The sequence below is a fragment of the Castanea sativa genome, chromosome 8 (assembly GCF_040712315.1).
Source record: "Castanea sativa cultivar Marrone di Chiusa Pesio chromosome 8, ASM4071231v1".
In the NCBI taxonomy this organism is placed as follows: Eukaryota; Viridiplantae; Streptophyta; class Magnoliopsida; order Fagales; family Fagaceae; genus Castanea; species Castanea sativa.
Window position 1 is genome coordinate 30,643,419 of NC_134020.1, and position 24,705 is coordinate 30,668,123.

Genomic DNA, 24,705 nt, shown 5'->3' on the forward strand with positions numbered 1-24,705 from the left:
AAAGAAAAAAAAAAAAAAAGCTTAGTTATTTATTGCATACTAAAAAAAACAAATAATACTAATAAGTTAATGTAAATAAGTTACCATTATGCCTTTACAAAAATTCAAAAATTACAAAACTTAAAAAAAAAAAAAAAGCTTTTTTCTGTACTGGCCGGTACGCCCGGTACTGGCCGGTATTGCCCGAAATTGGCCGGTATGCGGCCGGTATTTTTTCCGGTACAATATAGAAGTGTACCGGTACCGGTGCACTGGCCGGTACGGTATGTATCGGCCGGTACGGTATCGACCACCTTGATTAGAATGGAAATGGAAACAGAGGGAGCCAGCCATGTTAAGGTTTATGATTGATTGATTGATGAGCGTGTTGCAAAGGGCAAATGTTTGATTGTTATATATTCATCACTCAACACGCTTTAATCATTGAAATACAGTCCTTACCAACCCAAGACTAGAAGTCAATTTGAGGAATGTGCTACTTTTTTCTTTTCCTCCCCCTTTTTTATCATTATTTTTCTTTTAGTTTTTTTAATTTTTACTTTGTATGAATACCAACGTGATTATCATCATGCATCGTCTTTTTGAACCCTATTGAAGTGCAGAAATTTACGTGAATCTACCAGCATGATTTCCATGAAATCATCTTGGAAATTTCTTTTTGAATAGAACTCATAATGCAATTGCGCCCTTGTTAGATTACAGATAGTGGAATTAGTGCGAAGTTTGCAATTTTTTTATTTTTCTTTTTTTAAGAATCTAAATAGTGTAATCGGCAAATGGTTTAATAGCCGTGATTTATTTCTTACACTTTATCAAAGGTTCTATATGAGGGGTAATTATTGAGTATTCTTGGAATACTATAAATGCGTATTCCTCCCTCTCACATAACTGTGAGTCCCACTAATTAAATGTCTCACTAATTAAATTTATGGTGGGACCCACAATTTATGTCAGAAGGGAGAGTACGCATTTATGGTACTCCCGGAGTATTCAATAATTTTCCCTATATGAGGTCCTTAGATTAGTGGAATCAGTAAATGATGTAATGGTCACGATTTATTTCTAACACTTCATTTAAGGTTTCCTTCGCTTCTAGTTCTAGCGCTAATGATTTAGATAGTGACACAAAGCCAGCTGCAATAACCCTATTTGTGGAAGAGTAATACTATAGTTATAAACTATTTTACAACATTTTTACATACAACTTTAATACCAAGGGAAAACCTATTCAAGGATAAGCTGTTTCTGCATAAGTGGTTTTAAGAAACACAATTTTTCTAACCAGCCTTGGTTACACAACTAATCAGTCTGAAGAGTTCTCCTTGGTGCTTGTCAACCCAAAGCCTAGGGGGAATAAAGGGTCATATGAATTGATTCCAATATGCAAAGGCAACTGTTCGACCTGCTTAAACCATGTCACAGGTAGTTGGCCCTTGAAGTCATAATCCCCAAATATTACATCAGTAATTCCTCCTCCTTCACTTCCAGGCAACCAAGCAGCAATCAGAGCATCCATCTTTTCCAAAAGCCATGGCTCTAAAACTAAGGGTCTTCCAGATACCAGAATCACCAATGTGGGGATACTGTTAGCGACCAAACTTATTATGTCAGCTCCATTAAAGGGGATTACAAGCCCTGTATTATCACCAAGGGTCTCTGCATAAGGTTCTTCACCAACAGCTACAATTGCAAAAGAGAAATCCTGATGTGCTAAGGTGTCTGCTGATGGAAATTCCTCATAAACTACTTCTGTTTCATTGCCCACGGCTGCTTTGATTGCATCCAAGATGGTTGTGCCTAAAATCCATTGACATCATAGGTTCAGTCCCAATGTGCATCCAAGAGTTATGTACTCATAAAAAGAAAAATCTAAATTTATAAAATTTGTGCCCGTAGATATCTTCTTGCAACAAAGTTTTGAATATTTCAAAAATCTTCCATGCATTTAATGCAAGTTGTTCAAATTAAATTGAATCATATAGATTGCCACACACTTTGACGCAGATCAGTTGTAACAAAATTTATGATAATTTTATTGTTTCCTTTTTCCTTGTTACAATAAGATTTTTTTATTATTATTTTGTTTCCCTGGTTACAAAGAGCACTCTACATTAGGAGAGCTGGGATAAAGCCAGATGCCAAATGGCTTCAGTGATAAACAGAACCCAGAGATATAAAATCAGCCTAACAAAGGTAAATAAACATAGCACAGTGAATAACACTGAAAGTCCTAGCAAATAGCAAAATGAGCTTTAATAAAAACAAGTGCCTCAAAAAGCTAATATCTTGTCACTTTAATTGTGAGAGTCAATATATAGCTTAAAACTTAGTATAATGTAATTTGTACCGATTGTAGTCCTGCCGCTGCCTCCATACCAAGTAACTGTCCAGCCTCCACACTGATATCCAAGATTATCAGCATGTGTTCCAGTAACAAAAATTCTTTTAGCATTTCTGTCTAAAGGAAGAAAAGGTTTCTTAGAATCCTTTCCATTTTTTAACAGAACCAAGGACTTGCGGACTGCTTCACGTGCTAGATCTCTGTGCAACTGCAGAACATTTCAAAGCTAAAACTTTATTTGAGCTTTGAAGTAATAAAATTAGATGGGTTACTTGCATATTGTAGTTGGATGCCAACTAAAACCATTCAATTATTTCCAACATGTAATATGATACGATATATTGTAAATCATATCAACAAAAATAGTAATAATGCAAGTATTTCTAATCTATTATCAGGATCCATTCATCCTCAGTGTTAAAATACTTTTGAGGACTCAAGATGCAGTAATTTTAGTGATTCTTGGCCTTCGGAAACGCTTCTTCCTCCCCTGATGTAGCTTTCCTTTTTAGTTTAGACACTGTTGGTGTGTATGCTAACGGGTTAACCACTATTGGAGCTTATTTATCTTTTAATTGAATGAAGCCTTTACTTACCAAAATAAAATAATAAATAATGCTTCTTCCTCTTGCCTTATTTTCTCCCTTTTCTGTCCATAGTTGCCAGTGATCCATACTTCTTACATAACAGCACGTCACTTTTTTTCGTTACAATTCTTGTGTAATTAAGGGGTTCCAGGTAATATTCATGCATAAATGCAATATTTGGCAACAAAATAGGAAGTTAGATTTTGCAAATTTGGCAAGAACTATGAAGATTTATTTACAAGGATAGACTTTTAGCCTTTGGCTGAGGCCATCCCACCATTCTCACCAGGGTCAGTGTAGAAAATTTAGGATATGAGAAAAAGGACCTAAAAAATCTGTTTGTTCTGTCTTTGGGAAAAAAGAAGAAGAAGAAGAAGAAGAAGAAGAAGAAGTAATCTACTTCCTGATTCAGATTGTTTATCTTCCTTTAGTGTATGTTAATCATAGACAGAAAGACAGAATAGGAGGCCACATTCATGGGAGAGATTACTAATTCGGCTTGATGAAATTTGGGAATGCTTCTGCATTTTCTAAAGATAAAACATTTAAACCATGCAAACGTGTCAATAGACCATGTGCTAAATTCTGCAAAAGTTACCTTGCAACCAATGATATCTAGTAAAGATCTATCTGTCAAAGGGAATTCAAAAATACCAGCTACAAACTTCACTCTAAGTATCCGTTCAACAGCGTCATCGATCCTGGCCATTGATATCTTGCCTGATTCAACTAGAAATATCAAATCCTCTACAAAATCAAATTTAAATGGCACCATCACCTGCACATTTTCTCAGTTAGGCAAAGGACAACTTAAATCAAGGAAGCAACCTTAGCTTAGGCACTGTAATTGGAGTTCAATCTCTACCATGTCTATTCCTGCATTAACGGCAGCAGAAATGCAGAAGCGATAGTTTGAGCCACGAGGTTCGCTAAGACGGTCAAGTCCTTCCCAGTCAGAAATTACAAAACCCTGTAGCAGAATACTGCCTCAAGATATATTAAGCTGTATATAAACTGTAATCTCATAACCCAACAAAACTAAAGGAATTTGATTCCTGTGAGGGAAATTTCTCTAATAGCCTCACCGCTCCCACCTTTTCTGCACCCCAGTCCTCAAAGGCCCAAGTACTTTGAATTTCGAAAAAAAGAAGAAAAAAAAATAGAGGTTTCTTTTCATGTAATTGATCAACAAGAAGAAAATTTGAGACTTGAAAGCTATAAAAAAAAAAAAAAAAATCAATCCTTCTTCCAGTAGAATACCCAAATGCCTGATTATAAAACTGTATATTAACAAGAAAAACAAATTGAAACCGTTCATGATCGGGAGATGCATTTTTGTAGGGACGTTCATAATCGGGAATTGGAAGCTTTCTGGAGCTTCATTAATACCATTTATAGCACTCCTGTAAGGGGGATTGAGGAGGACAAGAGATGTTGGCTACCTTGTAAGAGTAAGGGGTTTACGGTTAGTGCGTACTACCATCTTCTAGTTGGCCACAGTGATCAGTTTTTTCCTTAGAAAAGCATTTGGAAGCAGAAGATTCCCTCTAGAGTGGGTTTCTTTGTTTGGACCGCTGCCTTAGGAAAATGTCTGATGATTGACAATTTGAGGAAAAGAAAAGTTTGCATTTTGGATTGGTGTTATATGTGCAAGTGTAACAGTGAAACCGTTGACCATCTATTCCTTCATTGTTCGGTTGCTCTGGAGTTGTGGGATATGGTTTTTGGTTTATTTGGAGTATGTTGGGTTATGCCAACGTCTGTTGTTGAGCTTTTTGCTTGCTGGCAAGGTCGTTTTGGTCGCCATTGCAATGGAGATATATGGATGGTTGTTCCTCATTGTTTGATGTGGTGTATTTGGAAGGAAAGAAATAGTAGGTGTTTTGAAGACTATGAGCATTCTATGCCTGATCTCAAGCTTCTTTTTTTCAGAACCTTAGGACTGGTTCTCAGTGTGGAGAAACCATCCTTTTTCTTCTTTTTTGGATTTTCTTGATTTATGTAATTTTTGTATTTGATTTGTACTCCCCTGTATACTTCCTGTGTACTTGGGTGTCTCTCTCTTTTCGTTATCAATAAATCCTTATTACTTATCCAAAAAAAAAAAAAAAATGATTTGTCTCACAAAATGAGTACTATCAGGATTTTTACCTTAAAACCTAGCTTGTCTTTTAAAACTTCTGTCAAGAGAAAACGGTCGGCATGGAGTTTACGGCCATTCCAACTAGAATAGGATGCCATAACAGTGGAAACTCCCTGAGAAATACAGTCAAGATAAGGTGCCATATGGATCCTTTCTAAGTCCTCGTATGATGATATGGTATCCCCCTCATTTATTCCCCGATCCGTGCCCCCATCTCCGACAAAATGCTTTGCACAAGCAATAACATTGTTTCTGGAATCAAAAGTCAGATTATGAGAAAAAATCCAAAGGATGGCTGTTAACAGAGGAATCTACCATCGAGGTATGTCTACATTATGAGTAGAAGAATGGAAATATGGAGTCTGTTACATCGCCTGTATAACTACTTAACAATCAAAAGATATGAAAACAGGATCACATAATTTTATATATAGCAAATACAATACAACTGTGGAGAAAAATGAAGCAGGAATATTCTTCCTAGAGTCCAGATGCATTGCAAACAAGTTTAATTTAAAGGCCAAAACTCCTTGGTTTGAACATAAAAGAAAGAAAAGCAAATTGTTCTTTAGTTGTCACATGTTTTCTGATCATAATGTTACATAATTAAATTGATGACTAATTTGGATATTGAATTTGCTAATTAGTAAATTTGATTAAAGATACAAAATTTTTATTAAAAAAAAATTGTGAAAGGAATCATATCAATGACTCTTCTCTACCTCCCAGCCACAAAAGGATAGCCTTTTGGGTGTTCATGAGGTGGCTGGCCCTGCAATCCTGTGACAATGGAAGTCATCTTTCTAACAATTTCAGTGTCTTCACTGTAACTCTCATAGCATCTTCCCCATCTGGGATCTCTGCATACCTGTCAGAACCCAAGTATGTGAGTTTTCTCAACAATATGTTTTTCACAAACCAACTGTTTACAGTATACAACACAAAGAAGAAGATGAAAGAAAAAATCTATGTCCTAGTTGAACTACAGCTCACAGTTTGAAATCCCAGGTGTGATATATATATATATATATATATATATGTATATATATATATATATATATATATATATATATATATTAATTATAGGTTAAATCCCAGGTGTGATATCTTATTGAAAGATTTAGCAATACAAATCTTGAATCTCATTTGAATATTAAATCTTTGGTACTAAATATTGAGCTGTTAAAAAACAATGCGTTCATAAAATGAGTGTAGTGGAAATGAGATTGTTAGAACAGAAAAGTAGAAATACAAGGAACGAAAGGATTTGAAATGGAGACAGTCACTTAAAGATAGGGGAGGCCACTATTAATGAAAAGATGATGGAAAGTCACTTGAGATGGTTAGTCATGTGTAGAGGAAAGCAACTAATGTACCAATGAGAAAGAGTGACTTGATCCAAGTTGAGGGAATGAAAATTAAAAAAGGTAGAGGAAGGCCTAAAAAAATATTAGTAGAAGTAATTAAAAGGGTCATGACAATTAAGGAGGTAATAGAGGATATACTTTAGATAAGTGTACAACATGTGGTTGACTGACCATGACTAATCTATTGAGTTTCCATGGTTGACCCTAAAAGTTTTGGGATTAAGGCTTGGTTGTTTTTGTTGTATTTGAATATTAAATCTTTCAAGATTTACAATTTTATCTTATTAGAAAGTTACCTTGACTCAGTAAAATGTTGGGTTAGATTTTATAATATACATGTATACATACATACAAAAATAAATAACTGAGTCTACAAACTCACACACCCATAAAAAAACATTTAAATTATATAATTTTGTAATTCATATGGTGCAAAAGTGAAATCTTGTGGAGCAGCGCAATCCTATTAAATTAGTATGGTTTGATGGTTCGGCCTTTTACAATGAAGATAAATAATGCAACAATAAGGTATCATATGGTTTTGATTTACCACAAGAATGATGGGAAGACCTAAAGTTCATTGGGTTATAAAAAAAGGACATGTTGGCCTACAAATTAACAAAATAGAACCCTAAATATAGCAAATGGAAAAGCAGGATTCATGTAGCCAACATTAGGTATTCAGGGTATAAAACTTTATTGGGTAGCTAGTTCACACATAGCTAATTTCTCTAGCCATATTCCATGGTGGCAAATCATTGCTCCTATTACCAATAGATATGCGATAAACACAATAATCTTTTCTGAGAAATTATAATATTAGAATATGAATCACCTACTAAACCTTATTAAGAGATCTTGCTTGTCATCCTTGTTTGTATTGATTGAGCTTCTACCTTATGACACAAGCTTTTTCAAAATTTAAACAAGTTTGTTATTTCTTTACGCTAGAGCTTTTAACTAAATTATCAAAATGGCATCAACATTGAAAGACAAAACTCAGTTACTATCATCCACAAATATTGCCAAGTATAAGCAGCTGCCACATCAATAAAAAGCTGCAATCTTCTTCCAATTAGAAACCCTTTGTTGAATTGCAAGCAACTGTGTTTGTAAGCATTTTTTTTCCTTAAAAAATTTGTGGACTAGCATAGTCATTTTTTGAGTATCTAAAAAAATCTGCCTTAGTTGGAGTGCATTTTGTTGAGCATTTGTTCACAGTAATAAATAGTAGACAAGACTATGGATTTGTAAAGTGTGTTTTGTTTGGTTTTAGGCAGCCCTTAATGGGACAAGCTTGTCAAAGTACTGGTATGGCCCATTAAATATCAATATATTTTGACACTCCCATATATAATATATGTAGTGCTAGTGTGCTAACTAAATGAACAAGAGAATGTAAGGGAAGAGGTGTAGTACATGTTTCTCACCACACAAACACACACTCCATGCTAATATATCAAGCAACCTTCTTGTTCTCATGAAGGGTTCATAATCAACATCATAAGGTGAGTCCATGTACCCACTCATATTGATTCTAGAGAGTGTTATAGATCTATTTGCTCATTTTATTATGTGGATCTTGATTTATTTTTTTTTATCATTTACAGCAGGTTGGGTTGCTAGACGAAGCTTTATTCATAATTGGTATTACATTCTGAAACATACTTTGTTAGTTGACTCAGTCATTGCAACTGACATTAAAGAAATAATGGCCAAGCAATAAAAAAAATTTATACATATACTTACAGCTACACAAGGAGCAAAAGTATAGTGAATGCCGCTAGCCCTAACTTCAAGTGCTGTTGCTTCCCCAATCTTTCGAACCAAATCTGCATCCCTATTACAAATTCAAAACTAAAAGCAGTTCTGAAGCTACAAGACCAGTAACCTTCCATTTGGATGCTATGAAATTTCAAAAATAGTAAACAAAAAGAACAGGTTTACTGTTATAGTTCTTTTTCATTTAGTTTCCCAAGAAATAAAATCATTTTTCTTTCCTATGTTTCAATGTTCAACTACTATAAACTAAACTAGGCCGGTGATTCACAGGCTCGCATTGGGAGAAATTATAGTGGTTGTCAACTAAGGATATTGAGCTCTTGCCCCTCTTGTTTCCTTAGATCCTAAATTAAAAATAGAATTTTCATAGTTTTTCCCCTAACATTTTTACAATAATTATACAGAGAATTAGGGAATACTATTGCTGCTAGTATTAATTAAGGCCAATATGCTATGAAATATAGTGCAATGTATGAATTTGAAGTATGCCAAGCTAGCTATTTTTTCAAATTCTCCACATGGAGAGAACCACACAAAGCCACTGAGTCACAAGACCCTTTAGTTTCCTTGTGTGTGTATTAGTTTTTCTGAAAAGTGAAAAATAATGTAAGATTGGCAGGGATAGAAATGAATTCAACACTAACCTGGTAGATCCAAGGCCCACATTGTGTGGAAATATAGTAGCACCATAAATCTTATTGTTACCATGAACCGCATCAATCCCATATATAAGCGGTATCCCCAGCCGTGACTCTAGTGCTGACTTTTGGAACCCACCAACCATTTCAGCCCAATCCGATGACAATGCTGTCAATGCATTATCATCAAAGGGTCCACTGCCACCACCACTCAGTATACTCCCTACAAAAAAATAGTCCCCCAATTGTATGAAAAAATGCATGAACAAAACATACATTTATTTTTTTCAATGTTTTTCTTCCATACACTTAAAATAAATACAAAAATGTCAAGTGGGTCCAAATAACTAGTACACTACACAAGGAAAAAGCAGTTTTACTTTACAAAGACACAAAAATATAGTTCATCAATTGTATGAAAAAATGCATGAACGAAACATACATTTGTTTTTTCTAATGTTTTTCTTCCATACACTTAAAATAAATACAAAAATTTCATGTGGGTCCAAATGACTAGTTCACTACACAAAAGGAAAAAGCAGTTTCCCTTTACAAAGACACAAACTTTAAATAAATTTCACAATAATAAGCCTTATAGCTTAATAGGACGTCACCTCTTTGTGTTTTGAATCCGCTCAAAATTCAAATACCCTCGTGGTTTTGGGTTAACTCAACTGGTAAAGTTGTTTTATAATGGATTGTTTTATGATGGTTATATAAGAAATATAAAGTTCAATGACCCACGTCAAAAACTGATTGATGTCTTGATCTAATAATAAAGAGTTATCATCTGAATGGATGCAATAGATTGAAGCTCTCTCAAAAAATTCAAATTCACTATCACCTTCATAACTATTGAATTATAAAATATATATATATCAAAATATCTGTTTACATCAAAAACTGATCATTGGTTTAATGATAAAAAGTCATGATACAGCGCTCTCTCAAAAAATTCAAATTCCCCTCACCTTCTTAACTATTGAATTATCGGGAAAAAAAAAATGAGAGAGAGCTAGAGAGAGTACCAATAGAGAGGTCTTTGATGGCATCTGGGGTGGCAACACAGCGCTCAATCTGGGTCATCTGGCCAGCCTTCTCTTTCAAAGTCATTCGAGAAAGAAGGTCTCTGACACGAGCCTCTACGGGTTGGTTGGGATCTCTGTAAATGCAATTCATGTCCTCCTGTGCTTTGCTCATTCTGATCAGGCTTTTTTTCAGCTTCGATTCTAACTAGTGGAATAAGCAAAGCAAGTTTTGAGCAGAGCTTGTTGTCTTTCAATATTTTGATGGACTTTGTGAGAGAGTGTGAAGGAGAGATTGCTTTATAATATAATTTTATTAGCGGGAATGATGTGTGTGTCATGTGTGGTTGGTAGTATTATTGAGGTTGTGTTGGGGAGCAGTTGGGATTACTACCTTTTTCTACGTACAATGAGTTTTTTTTTTTTTTTGCTAATCCAATTGGTTTACCTAACATTCTTTGGTCTTTTAACCTCTAAAAGATTAAAAACTCAAAATGATTGAGATTTACCTTATAATCAACTCTCAAATCTAACTTTCTCTTCAATCTTTAAAGGTTAAGGCTTGATTGATACAGTTGATTTAACTTCGGTTAAATGACTAATAAGAGAGAGAGAGGGTGGAATTTTTTACTTTTTCTTTTTATTTTTAGAAATGACATACTTTTAATTAGTTGATGTGTTAGCCGTTGATGTAACTAAGGGGGTCACTTTCATATTGGGGGTGTTTTGGTTTGACCTAAAAAATAATATATTTTAATACCAATTAATACTAGTGTACTGTTTCGTGGTTACCATGACTTATATATTTACATAAATACATATATGTTTGTATGCGGAAGAAAAATCAATGTGCATAGATTGTAGCCCCCTTTTTTTTTCTTTTTTTTTTTTTCCATAAGGGACACCTACACTAAGGAATAATAATGCTCTAAAAAATGCGTGAAAGATACTAACTGGATAGTTAGAAGTGTCGTAACTATATAATTTTTATAAAATTTAAAATCCACATATTTTATAAACCCAAATATTATCCTAAGTACATTAATCCAATGTACTAGCTTAAATAACAGATTTTGTAACATTTAAAAAAATAATAATTATTATTTTTATTATACTAGCCAAAACACCATAAAAATCTCTGATTTGGCAAATACATATTGGTACAACCTGATATTTAATCCAATAAATTTTAAAGAAGTACCAATATTAGTTGAAATGGCTAGTATGGATGAAATGCTTGAATCCAAATGACATGTAACTTTATGAAGTAAAATCAAATCAATATATATATATATATCAAAGCAGAGATCTCATGTGAGAGTGCATGAGGTTCTGCCACGTGGCAATCTACAAGATATTTTGCTGAAAAATAAACTGAGGTACAACTTATTTAAATTATTGTAAAAATATTGATATTGGAGAACGAATTCCACGTGCTTTGAAAAAAAAAATAGGAAAAAAATGGATTTCTCTATTTCATTTGAATGAATTCAATCTAAAGGGTGATTTTGAAAATTACATAGTTGCTAAGATTTTTGATGCACCTTTAAATGATAAAAAGGTATGGAAGAAAAAAAAAATACACAATTCAATATGCTATATTAATTCTTTTGCTGCGCTATTCCAAAATTAACAAAAATAAAAAATAAAAATATTTACAAAAAACTGTAACATCATTGAAATTTAATATAAATGCAAATACTATGAAAAATTTTAGTGACAAAGTCCAAATTTTGTAAGATTCAATTAAGAATCTCTTGATGCCAATTCATTAGTGATTAACACAAATACTATGAAAAATCTTAGCGACAAAGTCCAAATTTTGTAAAATTCAAGTAAGAATCTCTTGATGCCAATTCATTAGTGATTAACACAAATGATGCAACAAAAGAAAAAAATTGATGAAAGCTCAAAAATTGAACACATATGGACGGACTAAACTTCAAACGTTGAAGATAGAGAAATTGATGATAATAACAAGCACCACCATACCTTAATAACAAAGATTGAAGAAACAAAAAAAAAACAAAACAAAACAAAAATCGTAATGAAGCTTTTTATTATATCATATAATAAAAATCAATAATGTAGAATGAATTAATATGCTTTTATCAACTTTTATTATACAATATTACTCTAAGTGGTTTTAATTATTGTCCATTACTTGAATAAAATAATTATAATAGATATATGTGAGCAATTTATAATTGTTATTTTTTATGATGAGCTTATTACTAACAAAGTTTTATAATAAATATGCTATAATATATGTCTAATATTTTTCAAAAACAAATTTACATAAAACATTACAACAGTATCCGTGCATCGCACGAGAAACTTACTAGTTACATTAAATTTAAGAGTGTAAATTATAATTTACTAGTATATTTATAATTAAAACTTGGAAACACATTTTTGTTTGACCGACAAAAAAAAAAAAAAAAAAAATGAGGCACGCTAACTATTGACGTGTAGACCTTGATGAGCTATAAGATATCATTATTAAAGAGCTGGTATCTTATGCGCTTGGCGCATGAGAGATTTTTTTCCACTATTAAATTATCTTTCCATGAAATAATTGCATAAAGATGACCGCAATAAGATAATCCTCCCATCTCCATATCCATCTCCTCTTCTTGGATTCTTGTTTTAGAAGTTAGAGATGGGTTGTTGTGGCCCTCTCTTGTTCCTTCTTAATATTTTCTTATAAATAAATTAAATAGTCCACACACCAGTTAGCTCCCCCATTTTTTTAGCTGTCAGTCAAGTGAGTTCACTGCCCTATGAATTAGTTTCACACCCAATTGATCAAAACACAAATATCTCTATAACATTAGTAAATACAGCCTAACATGATTAAAGGCATCTCAAGACAAGGGAGAACGATAAAACAGAAGAGACATTAGTTGATATCTTAAAATTTTGTGGGGGATGTGAGATTGTAACACATGAGACACAATAATAAGCTAACACGAGGATCCAATATCAACACTCATCCATATAAAACAACTGATCATGGCCAAATTGCTTACCCATATTCAACAAACATAATTCATCTCCAACAAAAAGCAAAGGGCCTCATACCCTGTTTATAGAGAACAACTAGGATTCAGTGGAAATGAGGCTGCCATAGAATAGGAAGAGAATTAAGTGAATTCATACATGAAGTACAGACAACTTTGATACATAGGGCTGCCTTAGAATAGGAAGAAAATTGAACGAATTCATACATGAAGTACAGACAACTTTGATAGCAAGTGAAAATCTATGGGCAGAGTTTTCCATGAAACTGGTTTAGACTTTGGAGTAATTTCTTCCATCTCATTATGTTGAGATTCATAAAAACCATCCACGTGTTTTAAATAACATGACTCATTAAATAGGTTATATGACTAAAAGTGCACATAGACGGTCATTCGAGCCACCACGTAGTGCTATGGAGGAATTTTCCTTCAAACTAGTTTGGAGGAAACTCTATCCAAAATCTGTCTATCGTGGAACAGCTGCTTCTGCATAAGTGGGTCTGATAAATTATTTTTATGACCAGCCTTGGTTACACAACTCAGTCTAGAAATCTCTCCTTATTGCATGTCAACCCAAAGCCTAGGGGAAATAAAGAGTCATTCGAATCGATTCCAACATGCAGAGGCAGTTGTTCAACCTGTTTAAACCATGTCACCGGTAGTCGGCCCTTGAAGTCATAATCCCCAAAGACAACATCAGCAATTCCCCCTCCTTCACTTCCAGGCAACCAAGCAGCAATCAGAGCATCTATCTTATCCAAAAGCAATGGCTCCAAAAGTAAAGGTCTTCCAGATACCAGAATCACCAATGTGGGGATACTGTCAGTAACTGAACTTATTATGTCAGCTCCATTGAGGGAGATTACAAGCTCTGAATTATTACGGAAGCTCTCTACATATGGTTCTTCACCAACAGCTACAATTGCAAAAGAGAAATCCTGACGTGCTAAGGTGTCTGCTGATGGATATTGCTCATAAACTACTTCTGTTTCATCTCCTACTGCAGCTTTTATAGCATCCAAGATGGTTGTGCCTAAAATCCAATGACATCATAAATTCAGTTCCAATGTGCATCAGGGAGTTACGTAATATATATATATATATACACACAATTTTATGAAATTCTTTTCCATAGACCTACTAGCAAGAAAGTTTCAATAAAAGATCTAACTATGTTGTTGCAATTTAACTAAAGAAACCCTGACAGGACATACCCAGATACTTTTTTTGGTCTTTTCTTTATGTTCTTTTTTTTTTTTTGTTGGGGGGGGGGTGGGGGTGGTGAGGGATAGACGTTAACCTAGACATGCTTAAATAGTAACATTTTGCATGATTTCTCTTCACCACCAATGACAAAAGTACAATCATATATCACTGTAGAAACAGAATGAACTGGGTAAGCCTTTGCATATTTCAATAATCTTCCCCACATTGCATTCAATTCAGTGAAATTAACTTGATACATATAGATATTCCTAGTTGGCCACAAATATCTCAAGAACTAGCTTAAATGAGACTCTAAACACATGAATTTTGTAAAGTGCACTTTGTATTAGTAGGGCTGGGTTAAGGTAGATGCCAAATGGCTTCAGTGATTAATAGAACCTAGAGTTAAAAAAAAAAAAAAACCTAGTCCTACAAAGTTAAATAAAAATGAGCACAATGAATGACAATGACAATGACAATCTTAGAAAATAGCACAATGAATTTAAAGATAAAAAATCACTCTTAGAAAGCTAAATATCTTGCCACTTTGATTGTGATAGTCAACATATAGCTTAATACTCATAATGAATAACAATGTCATTGCGTACCAATTGTAATCCTGCCGCTGCCTCCAGACCATTTTATGGTCCACCCTCCACACTGATATCCAAGATTATCAGCATGTGTTCCAAAGACACAAATTCTCTTAGCATTTTTGTCTAATGGAAGAAAAGATTTCTTAGGATCCTTTCCATTTTTTAACAGAACCAAGGACTTGCGGACTGCTTCACGTGCTAGATCTCTATGCAACTGCAGAAAATTTCAAAACCCAAAACTTCATCTCAGCTTTTAAGTAATAACTCAGTTGAGTCTACTTGCATATTATAGTTGGATGCTAACAAAAATTATTCAATGATCTCCACAATGCATTAAAATTTGATATAGTGTAGTTCATAACAATGAAACTAATTATAATGCATTTGTTACTCAGGACAAATTGGGAAATTTGTCTGTGTGTGCTTGTGGTAAGCTTAGGGCTAGGAGAATTTGTGGCTTTAAAGTGTAAAGCTTTGGAAAGAAGGGTTAGAGTCTAGGAAGCATAGACACTTTATTTGAGGCACCGTACCCATGTCAGTACTTCCTAGGTAAGGGCTAGGAAGGGCTAATTTATCAAAAGTTGTTGCGTCGCAGTGTTGTACCCGTACTAGTACCTAGGTTAGAGTTCAAGAATGACTAGGGCTGGGTAGGAAAAGGAAAAGATTTGCTTGAGCATTACAAAAGAGTGTTGGGCCAAGATACCATCTACATGTGAATTAAATTTATAATTTTAAGCAGTAGTGGAAAAACACACACATTCAAGGGAAAGATACAAATTGAGCTTGATGAAAAATGGGAGACCTTTTAATAATTTCTGAAGAAAACATTTAAACAAGCCAAAAATGTCAACAAATCATGTGAGAAATTCTGCAAAACTTACCTTGCAACCAACAGTATCTAGCAAAGATCTATTCATGAAAGGAAATTCAAAAAGACCAGCAACAAACTTTACTCGAAGTATCCGTTCAACAGCATCATCAATCCTGGCCATTGATATCTCGCCAGATTCAACCAAATCTATCAAGCCCTCCACAAATTTTTTGAATTCATAAGGCACCATTACCTACATGTTTCTTAGTCAAGCAAAGAAGACAAACAAAAGAACAACCTAAGCATTGGAATTGGAGTTCAATCTCTACCATGTCTATTCCTGCATTAACAGCAGAGGAAATGCAGGAACGGTAGTTTGAGCCACGAGGTTCACTAAGTCTGTCAAGTCCAGACCAATCAGAAAAAATAAAACCCTGCAGCAGAAAACTAACCCAAGAATTATTGAGATGCAGAGGAATTTGATTAAAAAAAAATCCTGACAGACCCACATAAAACATAGGAAAAGAAAACAAATGTGAAAGCAAAATAGGTTTATCTTTCCACCTCATTGATCAACAATAAAATTTGGAGACTTAAGATCTAGCAAATAATCAATTAAAGTGTACAAACTACTTTTTCAGTAGAATATCCAAACCCAATATTGAAAAACTGTGGATTGGCAAGGAAAGAAATTGATTTGTTTCATAATATTAGAAATATCACAATTTTTACCTTGAAACCTAGCTTATCCTTTAAAATTTCTGTCAGGAGAAAGTGGTTAGCATGCAGTTTACAGCCATTCCAGCTAGAATAGGATGCCATAATAGTGGAAACTCCTTGAGAAATACAATCCAGATAAGGTGCCATGTGGATCCTCTCTAAGTCCTCATATGATAATATGGTATTCCCCTCATTTTTTCCCCGATTGGTACCCCCATCTCCTACAAAATGCTTTGCGCAAGCAATAACTTTGTTCCTAGAATCGAATGTGGGATTATGAGAAAGAATCCAATGGACAGCCATAGAAGGAAGAATTAACAACAATCCATTTAATTGTATGGATTAAATATTCCAAATCTAAATTGATCAAAAAGAGGAATTTACAATCATGATATTTCCAGATTGAATAAAACAAGGTGAGTACTAGTACAAAGCTTGTTGTATGAAGTTCTGTTAGCCGTATAGCTACTTTAGAATCAGAAGATATGTAAAGAGGACAACATAAGTTTTTATAAACCAACTACAATACAAGTAGGGATAAAAAAGAATCAAGAAAAATTCTTCCCAAGTCCAAGAAGAAACTCACTGCTTTGAACAGAAAAGAAAGAAAGGAAACAGATTGTTGATCCATTGTCATGTTTTTTACTTTACCAGTAAGATACATATTCTATTTGGAAAATGAATTTGCTAATAAGTTAATCTAATCAAAGATATAAAATGTTTTTTTTTTGTTTGTTGAAGAATTGTGAATAGAATCAAATGAATGACTCCCCTCATACCTCCCAGCCACAAAAGGGTAGCCTTTTGGGTGTTTGTGGGGTAGCTGGCCCTGCAAGCCTGTGACAATGGAAGTCATCTTTCTAACGATTTCAGTGTCTTCACTGTAACTTTCATAGCATCGCCCCCATCTGGGATCTCTGCAAACCTATCAAAACCACATGTAAATTAATTTTCTCAACATTCTGTTCATAAAACGAACCTCTACAGGAGAGAATAAAAAAAAAAGAAAAAGAAAATAACAATAAGAATCTATGTTCTATTCAAAGTGTCGAACTCCAGCTCACAATTTAAAATCCCAAGTGTGATCTTATTGAAAGATTTTATAATACGAATCATACATCTCATTTTAATGTTAAAACTTTCAGAACCCACAATTTTATCTGATAGGAAGTTACCCACCTCAGTACCCCAAATTGATTGGATATTGATTTGAATTAGATGAGAGTGATGTGTGGGTGTGTGTTGAGTCACACATTAGTCATAAACTAGGTCAATCTAGGCTGTATAAAGAACAACAAGGAGATTCAATTGTGACTAGACTAGTCCTTTTGGGAGGTATAGTACAATGTGACTAGTGTTTTTCCTTAGGCAGTTATAAATGGTATCAAAGACAACCTAATAGCCTATGTGGGCTTAGAGACACTACCCCACAATGTGGACCTTGATGAAGAGACTGGGAATTTAAGTGGGAGAGTTTATGACACCTAGATTGAGAGGAAATTTGCCATGTAACATGATTTATGAAACATTTTCATTAGTAAGCACGTTTTTTATATTATTTTGTAAATTAGTATCTCAAGTTTGTGAGACTTGAGTTTAGTGATAAAATCGAGCATTTGAGACTTGGGTTCCAGTGCTGGCACATAGCCGACGTGCAACTCGATTCTCTCAGACTCGAGTTCTATAAAAGTAGATCTGGAGAATGCAAGAACTCAAGTCTCTAAGACTACTCCAACTGAGATCGTGATGGCCTAACGGGTCAAAACAAACCCATCAGCCCGTGTGGATTGAGATGTGTTTTTAACAGAGACGTCTAGGATTCAAATTCCCCATCCTTGTTGTCACTTTTGAATTATTAAAACAAAGACAAAAAAACCACGAACATTGTGCCTGCTCCACTACGATTGAAGCTTGTCAACAAAACCCTTCACTCTTAAACACATGTTGACATATGAAAAATTATGGGAATTTATCTACGTATGGTTGTGGTGGGTTAAGGTTTAGGAGGATTTGTAAATTTTGGGGTTTGGAACCTTTATAGAAGAGGGGTTAGGGTTCAAGAGAGAAAAGATTGGATTTATGGTTGAAAAGAGAAAAAAAAAAAAAAATAGGAATAGATTTTTTTTGTAATATGTGAACAGTAATGATGAACAGTATTGTGAATAGAACCAGTTAATAGTGTTATGAACAGTATCCTAAGACACTTGTATAGACACTACTCTTACTCAATAATTTTATCTATTGACTCTTACTTGTTTGAGTTCAAAAAGACACTAATATAGACCCTACTCTTAGCTTCTCCTAGTAGAACTAGGTCTTCTACTTTGACTAGTAAACCAAAACCCATACATAATGTTCATAAACTACACATGACTTATTTATAGAAGAAAACCCATGGCCCATGACCAAGGCCCATACCAAAAAATGGGGGAATTACTAAAAATACCCTTGACTCTAGAATAGATAACCTAAAGAGTCAAGGAACCGTAAAATAAAGGATAGAAAATCAATTAGTCAACACTTAAGCTTGCTTAAAGTCAGCACCAAGCAAGAGAAAAAAAAACTACTAGGAGTCAACACTTAAGGCTGTCTGGAGTCAGTGCTAGACTAGTAGAAGAATTTCAAGCGAAATTTTATTATCAATTAAACTGTTAACTGTCTCCATAGTACAATAGTGTCCTCACATTGAATACTAGGATTAAACATAATCTTAACTGACATAGGAAATCTTAATTTTAATTAATTTGGGAGATCCCAATTATTGAATTACAAAAATAACCTTAAATCTAAGAAATTAAATAAAAATTTCTAATAGCTAAATAAAAATCTAATTGACCAATAAAAACATTTTCTGATAAGTAGACCAATAAAAATATAATTGACTCCCAAAATTAAATAAAACTAAATTAAAAAAAAAAACTTCCTTGCTTCCTGCATCAGTGATCCCTTTTTTGTGAGTTATTTATTGAGCTATATGACACAAATTTTCAACATTCAAACAGGTTTGTTACTTTCTAAACTATAAGAATCAACTAAATTATCAAAATGATGACAACTTTCAAAGACAAAACTAAGTGAATATCATCAACAGATGTTGCCAACTGCAAAACATAAACAGTTGTTGCATTCATAAACAACTGCAATCTTCTTCCGATTAGAAATCATCATAACAAACAACGGGCAAGAAAAAAAAGTACATCTACAGTACTTACAGCCACACAAGGAGCAAAAGTACAGTGAATGCCGCTTGCCCTAACTTCAAGTGCTGTTGCTTCCCCAATCTTTTGAGCCAAATCTGCATCCCTATCACATGTTCAAAAGTATAAATGGCTATGAAGCTACAAGACCAGTAACCTTCCACTTGGCTCCTAAGAAATTTTAAGTAAAGAGATACAAAAATTAACTGTAATAGTTCTTTGTCATTTACCTTCCCCATAAATGAAATCATTTTTCTTTCGTATGTTTCAACTACTAAAAGAGAAAGTAAGCTGGCGGTTCATAGGCTGGTACTGTGAGATGTTATGGTGGTTCACATCAAGGGATATTGATTCATTGATCTTGCCCTTCACCCGTTTCCTTGGATTCTAAATTAAAATTATAAATTCCATTTTCTTTTTTTTCCAACATTTTCAAATTAATTAAATGGAGAAGCAGGGAATGCTCCTGCTGCTGGTTTTGAATGAAATATGATGACTAGGATGCAATATATGAATTTAGAGGCTATGAAGCTAACCGCTTTAGCTTCCTCTTCTTTTTTTTTTTTTCCTTGAGTGTGTTTTAGTTTTGCTAAAAGCTGAAAAGTGACAATTATGTAAGATTCCCGGGACCAGAGTCTAACACGAACCTGGTAGCTCCCAAGCCAACATTGTGAGGAAAAATAGTGGCTCCATAAACACTATTGTGACCATGAACTGCATCAACCCCATATATTAGTGGTATCCCCAGCCGTGACTCTAGTGCTGACTTTTGAAACCCGTCAGTCAGGTCAGCCCAATCCGACGACAACGCTTTCGGAAAGGGTCCACTACCACAAGCACTGAGCATACCCCCTGCTTAAATTGTCCACCAGTATGGAAAATCATATAAATGAAACATACATGGGCAGACATAGACACCTATATATCTGAAAAGCTAATGCAAACTTTCTTCCCCTTCCATCTACGCAAAATAGAATTCGCAAAATTACACTCCCCCCCCCCCCCCAGCCCCAGCCCCAGGTTTGTATGATAAATGTGTCAGTTGACTTAAGTTTGTATTTTATTAACCCAATATTCCATTTTTAAAAAAGACTCGCTCAAAAAAAAAAAAAACAAAATGACAATCCCCTTCTTAGGTATGTATACAATAACAATAGAGCTTTAGTTTCAACTTTTTTGGGGTCGACTATAGATTCTCGACGTATTAATTAGGGTCGACCATATATATTCTTTTTCTCCATTCTTTTCAATTTGAAGTCATACTCTCTATTACTAACCTAATTGACCCGTCATTTTTTATTATTTGATCAAACCATCTCAAGCGACTCTCCCTCATCTCAAGAGAGACTTTCCCTATTTTTATATTTTTAAGCGGATTTCCTCATTTTGAATCCCATCTTTCAGTGTATTTTCACTTTTCCATCATAACATTCTCATTTAAGCTATACTCATTTTATGGATATGTTGCTAATTAACAATTTTTTAGAGCATAGTTGGTCGTATAGTAGTCTGTTATGTGAATAATCAGATCTTAGCACAAGGTTAAAAGAAGAGAGAGAAGAAAATATGACACAAGGAATTTACGTGATTTGACAATATGCCTACGTCCACATGAGGCGATAGAATAAATTTCACTATAACTGTGGAGATTACAACAACGACTTGAAGACACTTTCACACAAACCCAAACCCTAAATACACCTTGGTTCTCTCACAATTATAGAGAATACCCTATTGTATTTAGACAAATTGCAAGACACTCTCACTTCCTAACTCTAGTGCACACATACAAAAGTTCTTTTGCTATCTCTCTATTTCACGCATGAACTATCTCTTGCTCACACACCTCTATTTGTTTTCATTTGCTCCACCTCTATTTATAGTCAAACTTCAGCTGAAGTACCAACAGTTTCAGCACGTGAAGGACTTCTATTGTTTAAGGAAGTCAACAATAGTGGCCAAGTAATCCCTGCCTCATTTAATGCATGAGTGTAGTATTTCTTCATGAAAGCTTACATGCTGAATTGCATATCTTTGACTTTGTTGATCAAGTCATACTTTCTAACATAGGCATGCTTCCATTTATTGCCTATAGAGTCATACATTTCGGCTATGCATGAATATAATTAAAGTTGGTGTTGTTCCTTGTTGTTTTCTTTGACAATTCATACAAGATAACATTTAATGCTTACTTGTAATGTTAATCCACGGACATTAAAATTCAAGTCATTTCAACATAGTCTTATAAACTTTTCCTTTTAACTTAATAGATATTCTACAGTCACACAATACTCTTGATGTGCTTCTTCACTTCATCCACTTGTTCTTATCCTATGATTCATATTCTCTTCAATCTCTTAATTCATAACTCAATCCTTATGAATTATGAATTATTGATGCAAGATATCAAAAGCTCTCCCTCTTTAGTATCTCTTAGCCATCAAGTTTTACCACTCCTTTGTCTCTATTTTTACTTTTACTAAACTTACATTCCATGTACTCCGTATTTATCCTACTTAAACAAAAGCCTTTAGATTCTAGGACGTCTCACTAAGTTCCTGATTTAACACTAACTCTACTTTTAGTTTCATTCACTAAACTGTTACATTTATAAAAATTTCAAAGGAGAAGTGTCATTTCATGAAACTTTGGGGGGAGGAGGTGTCATTTTGTAAAGCCTAAAAAGAGGTTGGTGTAATTTACCCAATAAAATTAAATTAAAAAGAAATTTAGTTAATTTCAAAATGTTTCATTTCATGCAAGTCCTAATGACATAAGTTACCGTACAAAAAGAAAAGAACTTTCTTTTACAAGTGCACGCATACATACACACAAACATGAAGAAACTTTAAAGAGACTGAGAGAGAGTGTGTACCAATAGAGAGGTCTTTGATGGCATCAGGGGTGGCAACACGGCGCTCAATCTGGGTCATCTGGCCGACCTTCTCTTTCAAAGTCATTCGAGAAAGAAGGTCCCTAATACGAGCCTCTACGGGTTCATTGGGATCTCTGTAAATGCAATTCATGTCCTCCTCCACTTTCTCCATTCTGAGCAGGCTTTGCGAGCTTCACTATCACCACAGAACCAGTAGAATAAATAGATGATATAAATATCAGAACTTTTATAGGAATATTTTTCAAGTTCCTGTCTATTAAACATTTTCCAAACATTGACTTGGGTCAACCGAATGAGTTCAAGAACTTCAACCACACAATGAGGATATATGAATTTGATCCCTTGTTGGTGCTAGGTTGTCAGAATTTTCCCACTCAGAGACAGCAAAGCGCGTTTAATAATGTCTCTCTAGTCTACTAATAAAACATAGAATTGACTTGACTTGGACTACACTAGCATTTACAGTGGTTTGAATGATACCATTGAATTCTTGCAGGAAACTTACAGCATTTAAAACTTAATCATACTTACTTAAAAGCAGTTTTAAGAACAAGTTTAAGGTACAAGTTACAACAAAAGTCAAAAAATAGCAAAACAAATGAAAGACTTTTTGATGTGAGTGAATCCTGTTTTATGTTGATGGCCTGAGTGTTTTGGTTCTGTAAATGCAGAAATATTTATCCATGATGGAACCTGCCTTGGTGGGCATGAAACCTTCCATATCCAGTTCCAACTCTGGGGCTTTTATTGAGAAGTGTGGTTATTTGATTGAATTACAAAAAGCTGACTGGACTATATTAGAGATGATGGATTATTGGCAAAGGAGTGGCACGGATGAAATGTTTGTAAAAGTTTTATGCTTTTCAAAGGACCCTACTGAAGTCCCACTCTCCCTGGAGTGAGAAATTCATCCTTCACTATTTCTATCCATGTTAGTTTAAGTTACATGAATATCACATAGGATATCCTTTGCATCAGATATTATCTTGTCGCAGAATTTGTTGTCATGTGCTTTGTATTTGTTTCCAACAAAGGTTTGTTGCAATATGTAAATGTCTAACTTCTACATGCTTAGGAAGACAGTATCATGGTTTTTGATATTTGGTAGTAATTATATGAAGAAAATATTTCATGTGTGCAGGCCTTAGCTCAAGACAGTGAATACGGCATTGGAGTCTTTGAAGGACTGGATCCCATGAATGTCATTGCTTTAGCAAAAACAAAAAACAAATAAATAAAAACCCACTTTCAGGAGCTCTTTGACAGCTCCTCAAACCAATTGATCACAAAATCCAAACTGACGCATATGCTCAAGGGCCCCATCCATGCGTGTAATCTGCAAAAGAGAACCAAATTAAGCTCATTTGCTTGTTTCTTTGGTTCCCTTTTGCTAGTTACATGCATGGATGGGGCCCTTGAGTATATGCGTCAGTTTGGATTTTGTGATCAATTGGTTTGAGGAGCTGTCAAAGAGCTCCTGAAAGTGGGTTTTTATTTATTTATTTGTTTTTTTTTTTTGCTAAAGTAAGGACATTCATGGGATTTAGTTGTATTTGACATAAATAAGGTGTATTTTACTTCAGTCGTATTCGCTCAAGGTTCTACTTCAGTTCATGGACTACAACAAGTTGCCGTTGGTTACCAAACTGACTGAGCTAAATTCTGCAAGAGTTTACTCCAGTCCTGTCCAACTTCAGGTTGCTGATATTTCCTTTACTATACTTTCCCTGTTTCTTGATTAGTTTTCAATATTGTATATATTTCCTCCATTTCCTTTCAAGTTTAATGCTATGAGGTTGATAATTGTGATATTGAAAAGATTATGAGTAATGTATGGAGATGGAAAGCCCTGCATGTACTGTGATTCCAATCTGCATAAAAGTACTGTTATGAAGAGGTATTATGATCAATTGTTAAACTACTCTATTAGTGTATTTCTTATTTGATACTTAATAAATATTTCATTGAAACAAAAATGTATAGGATTTCACCCGGATACTCTCTTAGTCTATTTCTTGTTTGGTACGCAGTGGTAAAGGCAGATGGCATGTTTGTTAGACTCTAGGGGTTTACACTTTATATTCACGATAGGAGGGCATTCCTAAGTTATTATTTACCATATTTAACTGTCTTCTTACTCAAATAATATAGCTTCATTGCTTCTGAACAAGAAATATAAATTATGTGCTTTCTTAAATTTCTGTTTTGAAGGCCCCTGCCAGATAAGATTTAAAAAAAAAAAAAAAAACTTTTTGCCTAAAGGTGTTGATCATTATTATTAATTTTTTTCCTGATGTTTTGTGCTAATTAGACTGAATTAAGATGTGAGACAATTTCTTTTTTTGGCATAGTTATTCTCCATCTCTTATGATG

At 34.2% G+C, this 24,705-nt stretch overlaps 2 protein-coding genes across 5 annotated transcripts; both read right to left on the reverse strand.

The window, feature by feature from the left end:
- Positions 1-1,181: 1,181 nt before the first annotated feature.
- On the reverse strand, positions 1,182-10,271 carry LOC142608349 (uncharacterized). Of its 2 annotated transcripts, XM_075780105.1 has the most exons (9): positions 9,887-10,271; positions 8,865-9,081; positions 8,188-8,278; positions 5,794-5,939; positions 5,080-5,323; positions 3,794-3,898; positions 3,527-3,706; positions 2,348-2,549; positions 1,182-1,797 (listed from the first exon to the last, which is right to left on the reverse strand). In XM_075780105.1, the coding sequence occupies exons 1-9, from the start codon at positions 10,056-10,058 to the stop codon at positions 1,304-1,306; spliced, it is 1,851 nt and encodes a 616-aa protein (XP_075636220.1). In that variant the 5' UTR covers positions 10,059-10,271; the 3' UTR covers positions 1,182-1,303. The 2 variants fall into 2 exon arrangements, with proteins under 2 accessions (XP_075636220.1, XP_075636221.1); XM_075780106.1 differs by lacking the exons at positions 3,527-3,706; positions 3,794-3,898 and having other exon boundaries at positions 9,887-10,218.
- Positions 10,272-12,899: 2,628 nt separating this feature from the next.
- On the reverse strand, positions 12,900-23,081 carry LOC142608423 (uncharacterized). Of its 3 annotated transcripts, none has more exons than XM_075780198.1 (9): positions 22,312-23,076; positions 20,084-20,288; positions 19,452-19,542; positions 17,019-17,164; positions 16,252-16,495; positions 15,849-15,953; positions 15,590-15,772; positions 14,721-14,922; positions 12,900-13,939 (listed from the first exon to the last, which is right to left on the reverse strand). In XM_075780198.1, the coding sequence occupies exons 1-9, from the start codon at positions 22,481-22,483 to the stop codon at positions 13,446-13,448; spliced, it is 1,842 nt and encodes a 613-aa protein (XP_075636313.1). In that variant the 5' UTR covers positions 22,484-23,076; the 3' UTR covers positions 12,900-13,445. The 3 variants fall into 3 exon arrangements, with proteins under 3 accessions (XP_075636313.1, XP_075636316.1, XP_075636314.1); XM_075780201.1 differs by having other exon boundaries at positions 19,452-19,534; positions 22,312-22,451; XM_075780199.1 differs by lacking the exon at positions 16,252-16,495 and having other exon boundaries at positions 15,849-15,966; positions 22,312-23,081.
- Between the last annotated feature and the right edge of the window lie 1,624 nt (positions 23,082-24,705).

Excerpts from the sequence above, each read along its gene's own strand:
- LOC142608349 (XM_075780105.1), bottom strand. The coding sequence starts at position 10,058 with ATGAGCAAAGCACAGGAGGACATGAATTGCATTTACAGAGATCCCAAC. Across the intron at positions 8,279-8,864 it reads GTGGGCCTTGGATCTACCAG|GGATGCAGATTTGGTTCGAA; the intron begins GTTAGTGTTGAA and ends AATTTGTAATAG. Across the intron at positions 2,550-3,526 it reads TAGATATCATTGGTTGCAAG|TTGCACAGAGATCTAGCACG; the intron begins GTAACTTTTGCA and ends AATGTTCTGCAG.
- LOC142608423 (XM_075780198.1), bottom strand. The coding sequence starts at position 22,483 with ATGGAGAAAGTGGAGGAGGACATGAATTGCATTTACAGAGATCCCAAT. Across the intron at positions 20,289-22,311 it reads CATCAAAGACCTCTCTATTG|GGGGTATGCTCAGTGCTTGT; the intron begins GTACACACTCTC and ends CAATTTAAGCAG. Across the intron at positions 15,954-16,251 it reads AGGATAAGCTAGGTTTCAAG|GGTTTTATTTTTTCTGATTG; the intron begins GTAAAAATTGTG and ends TTTCTGCTGCAG.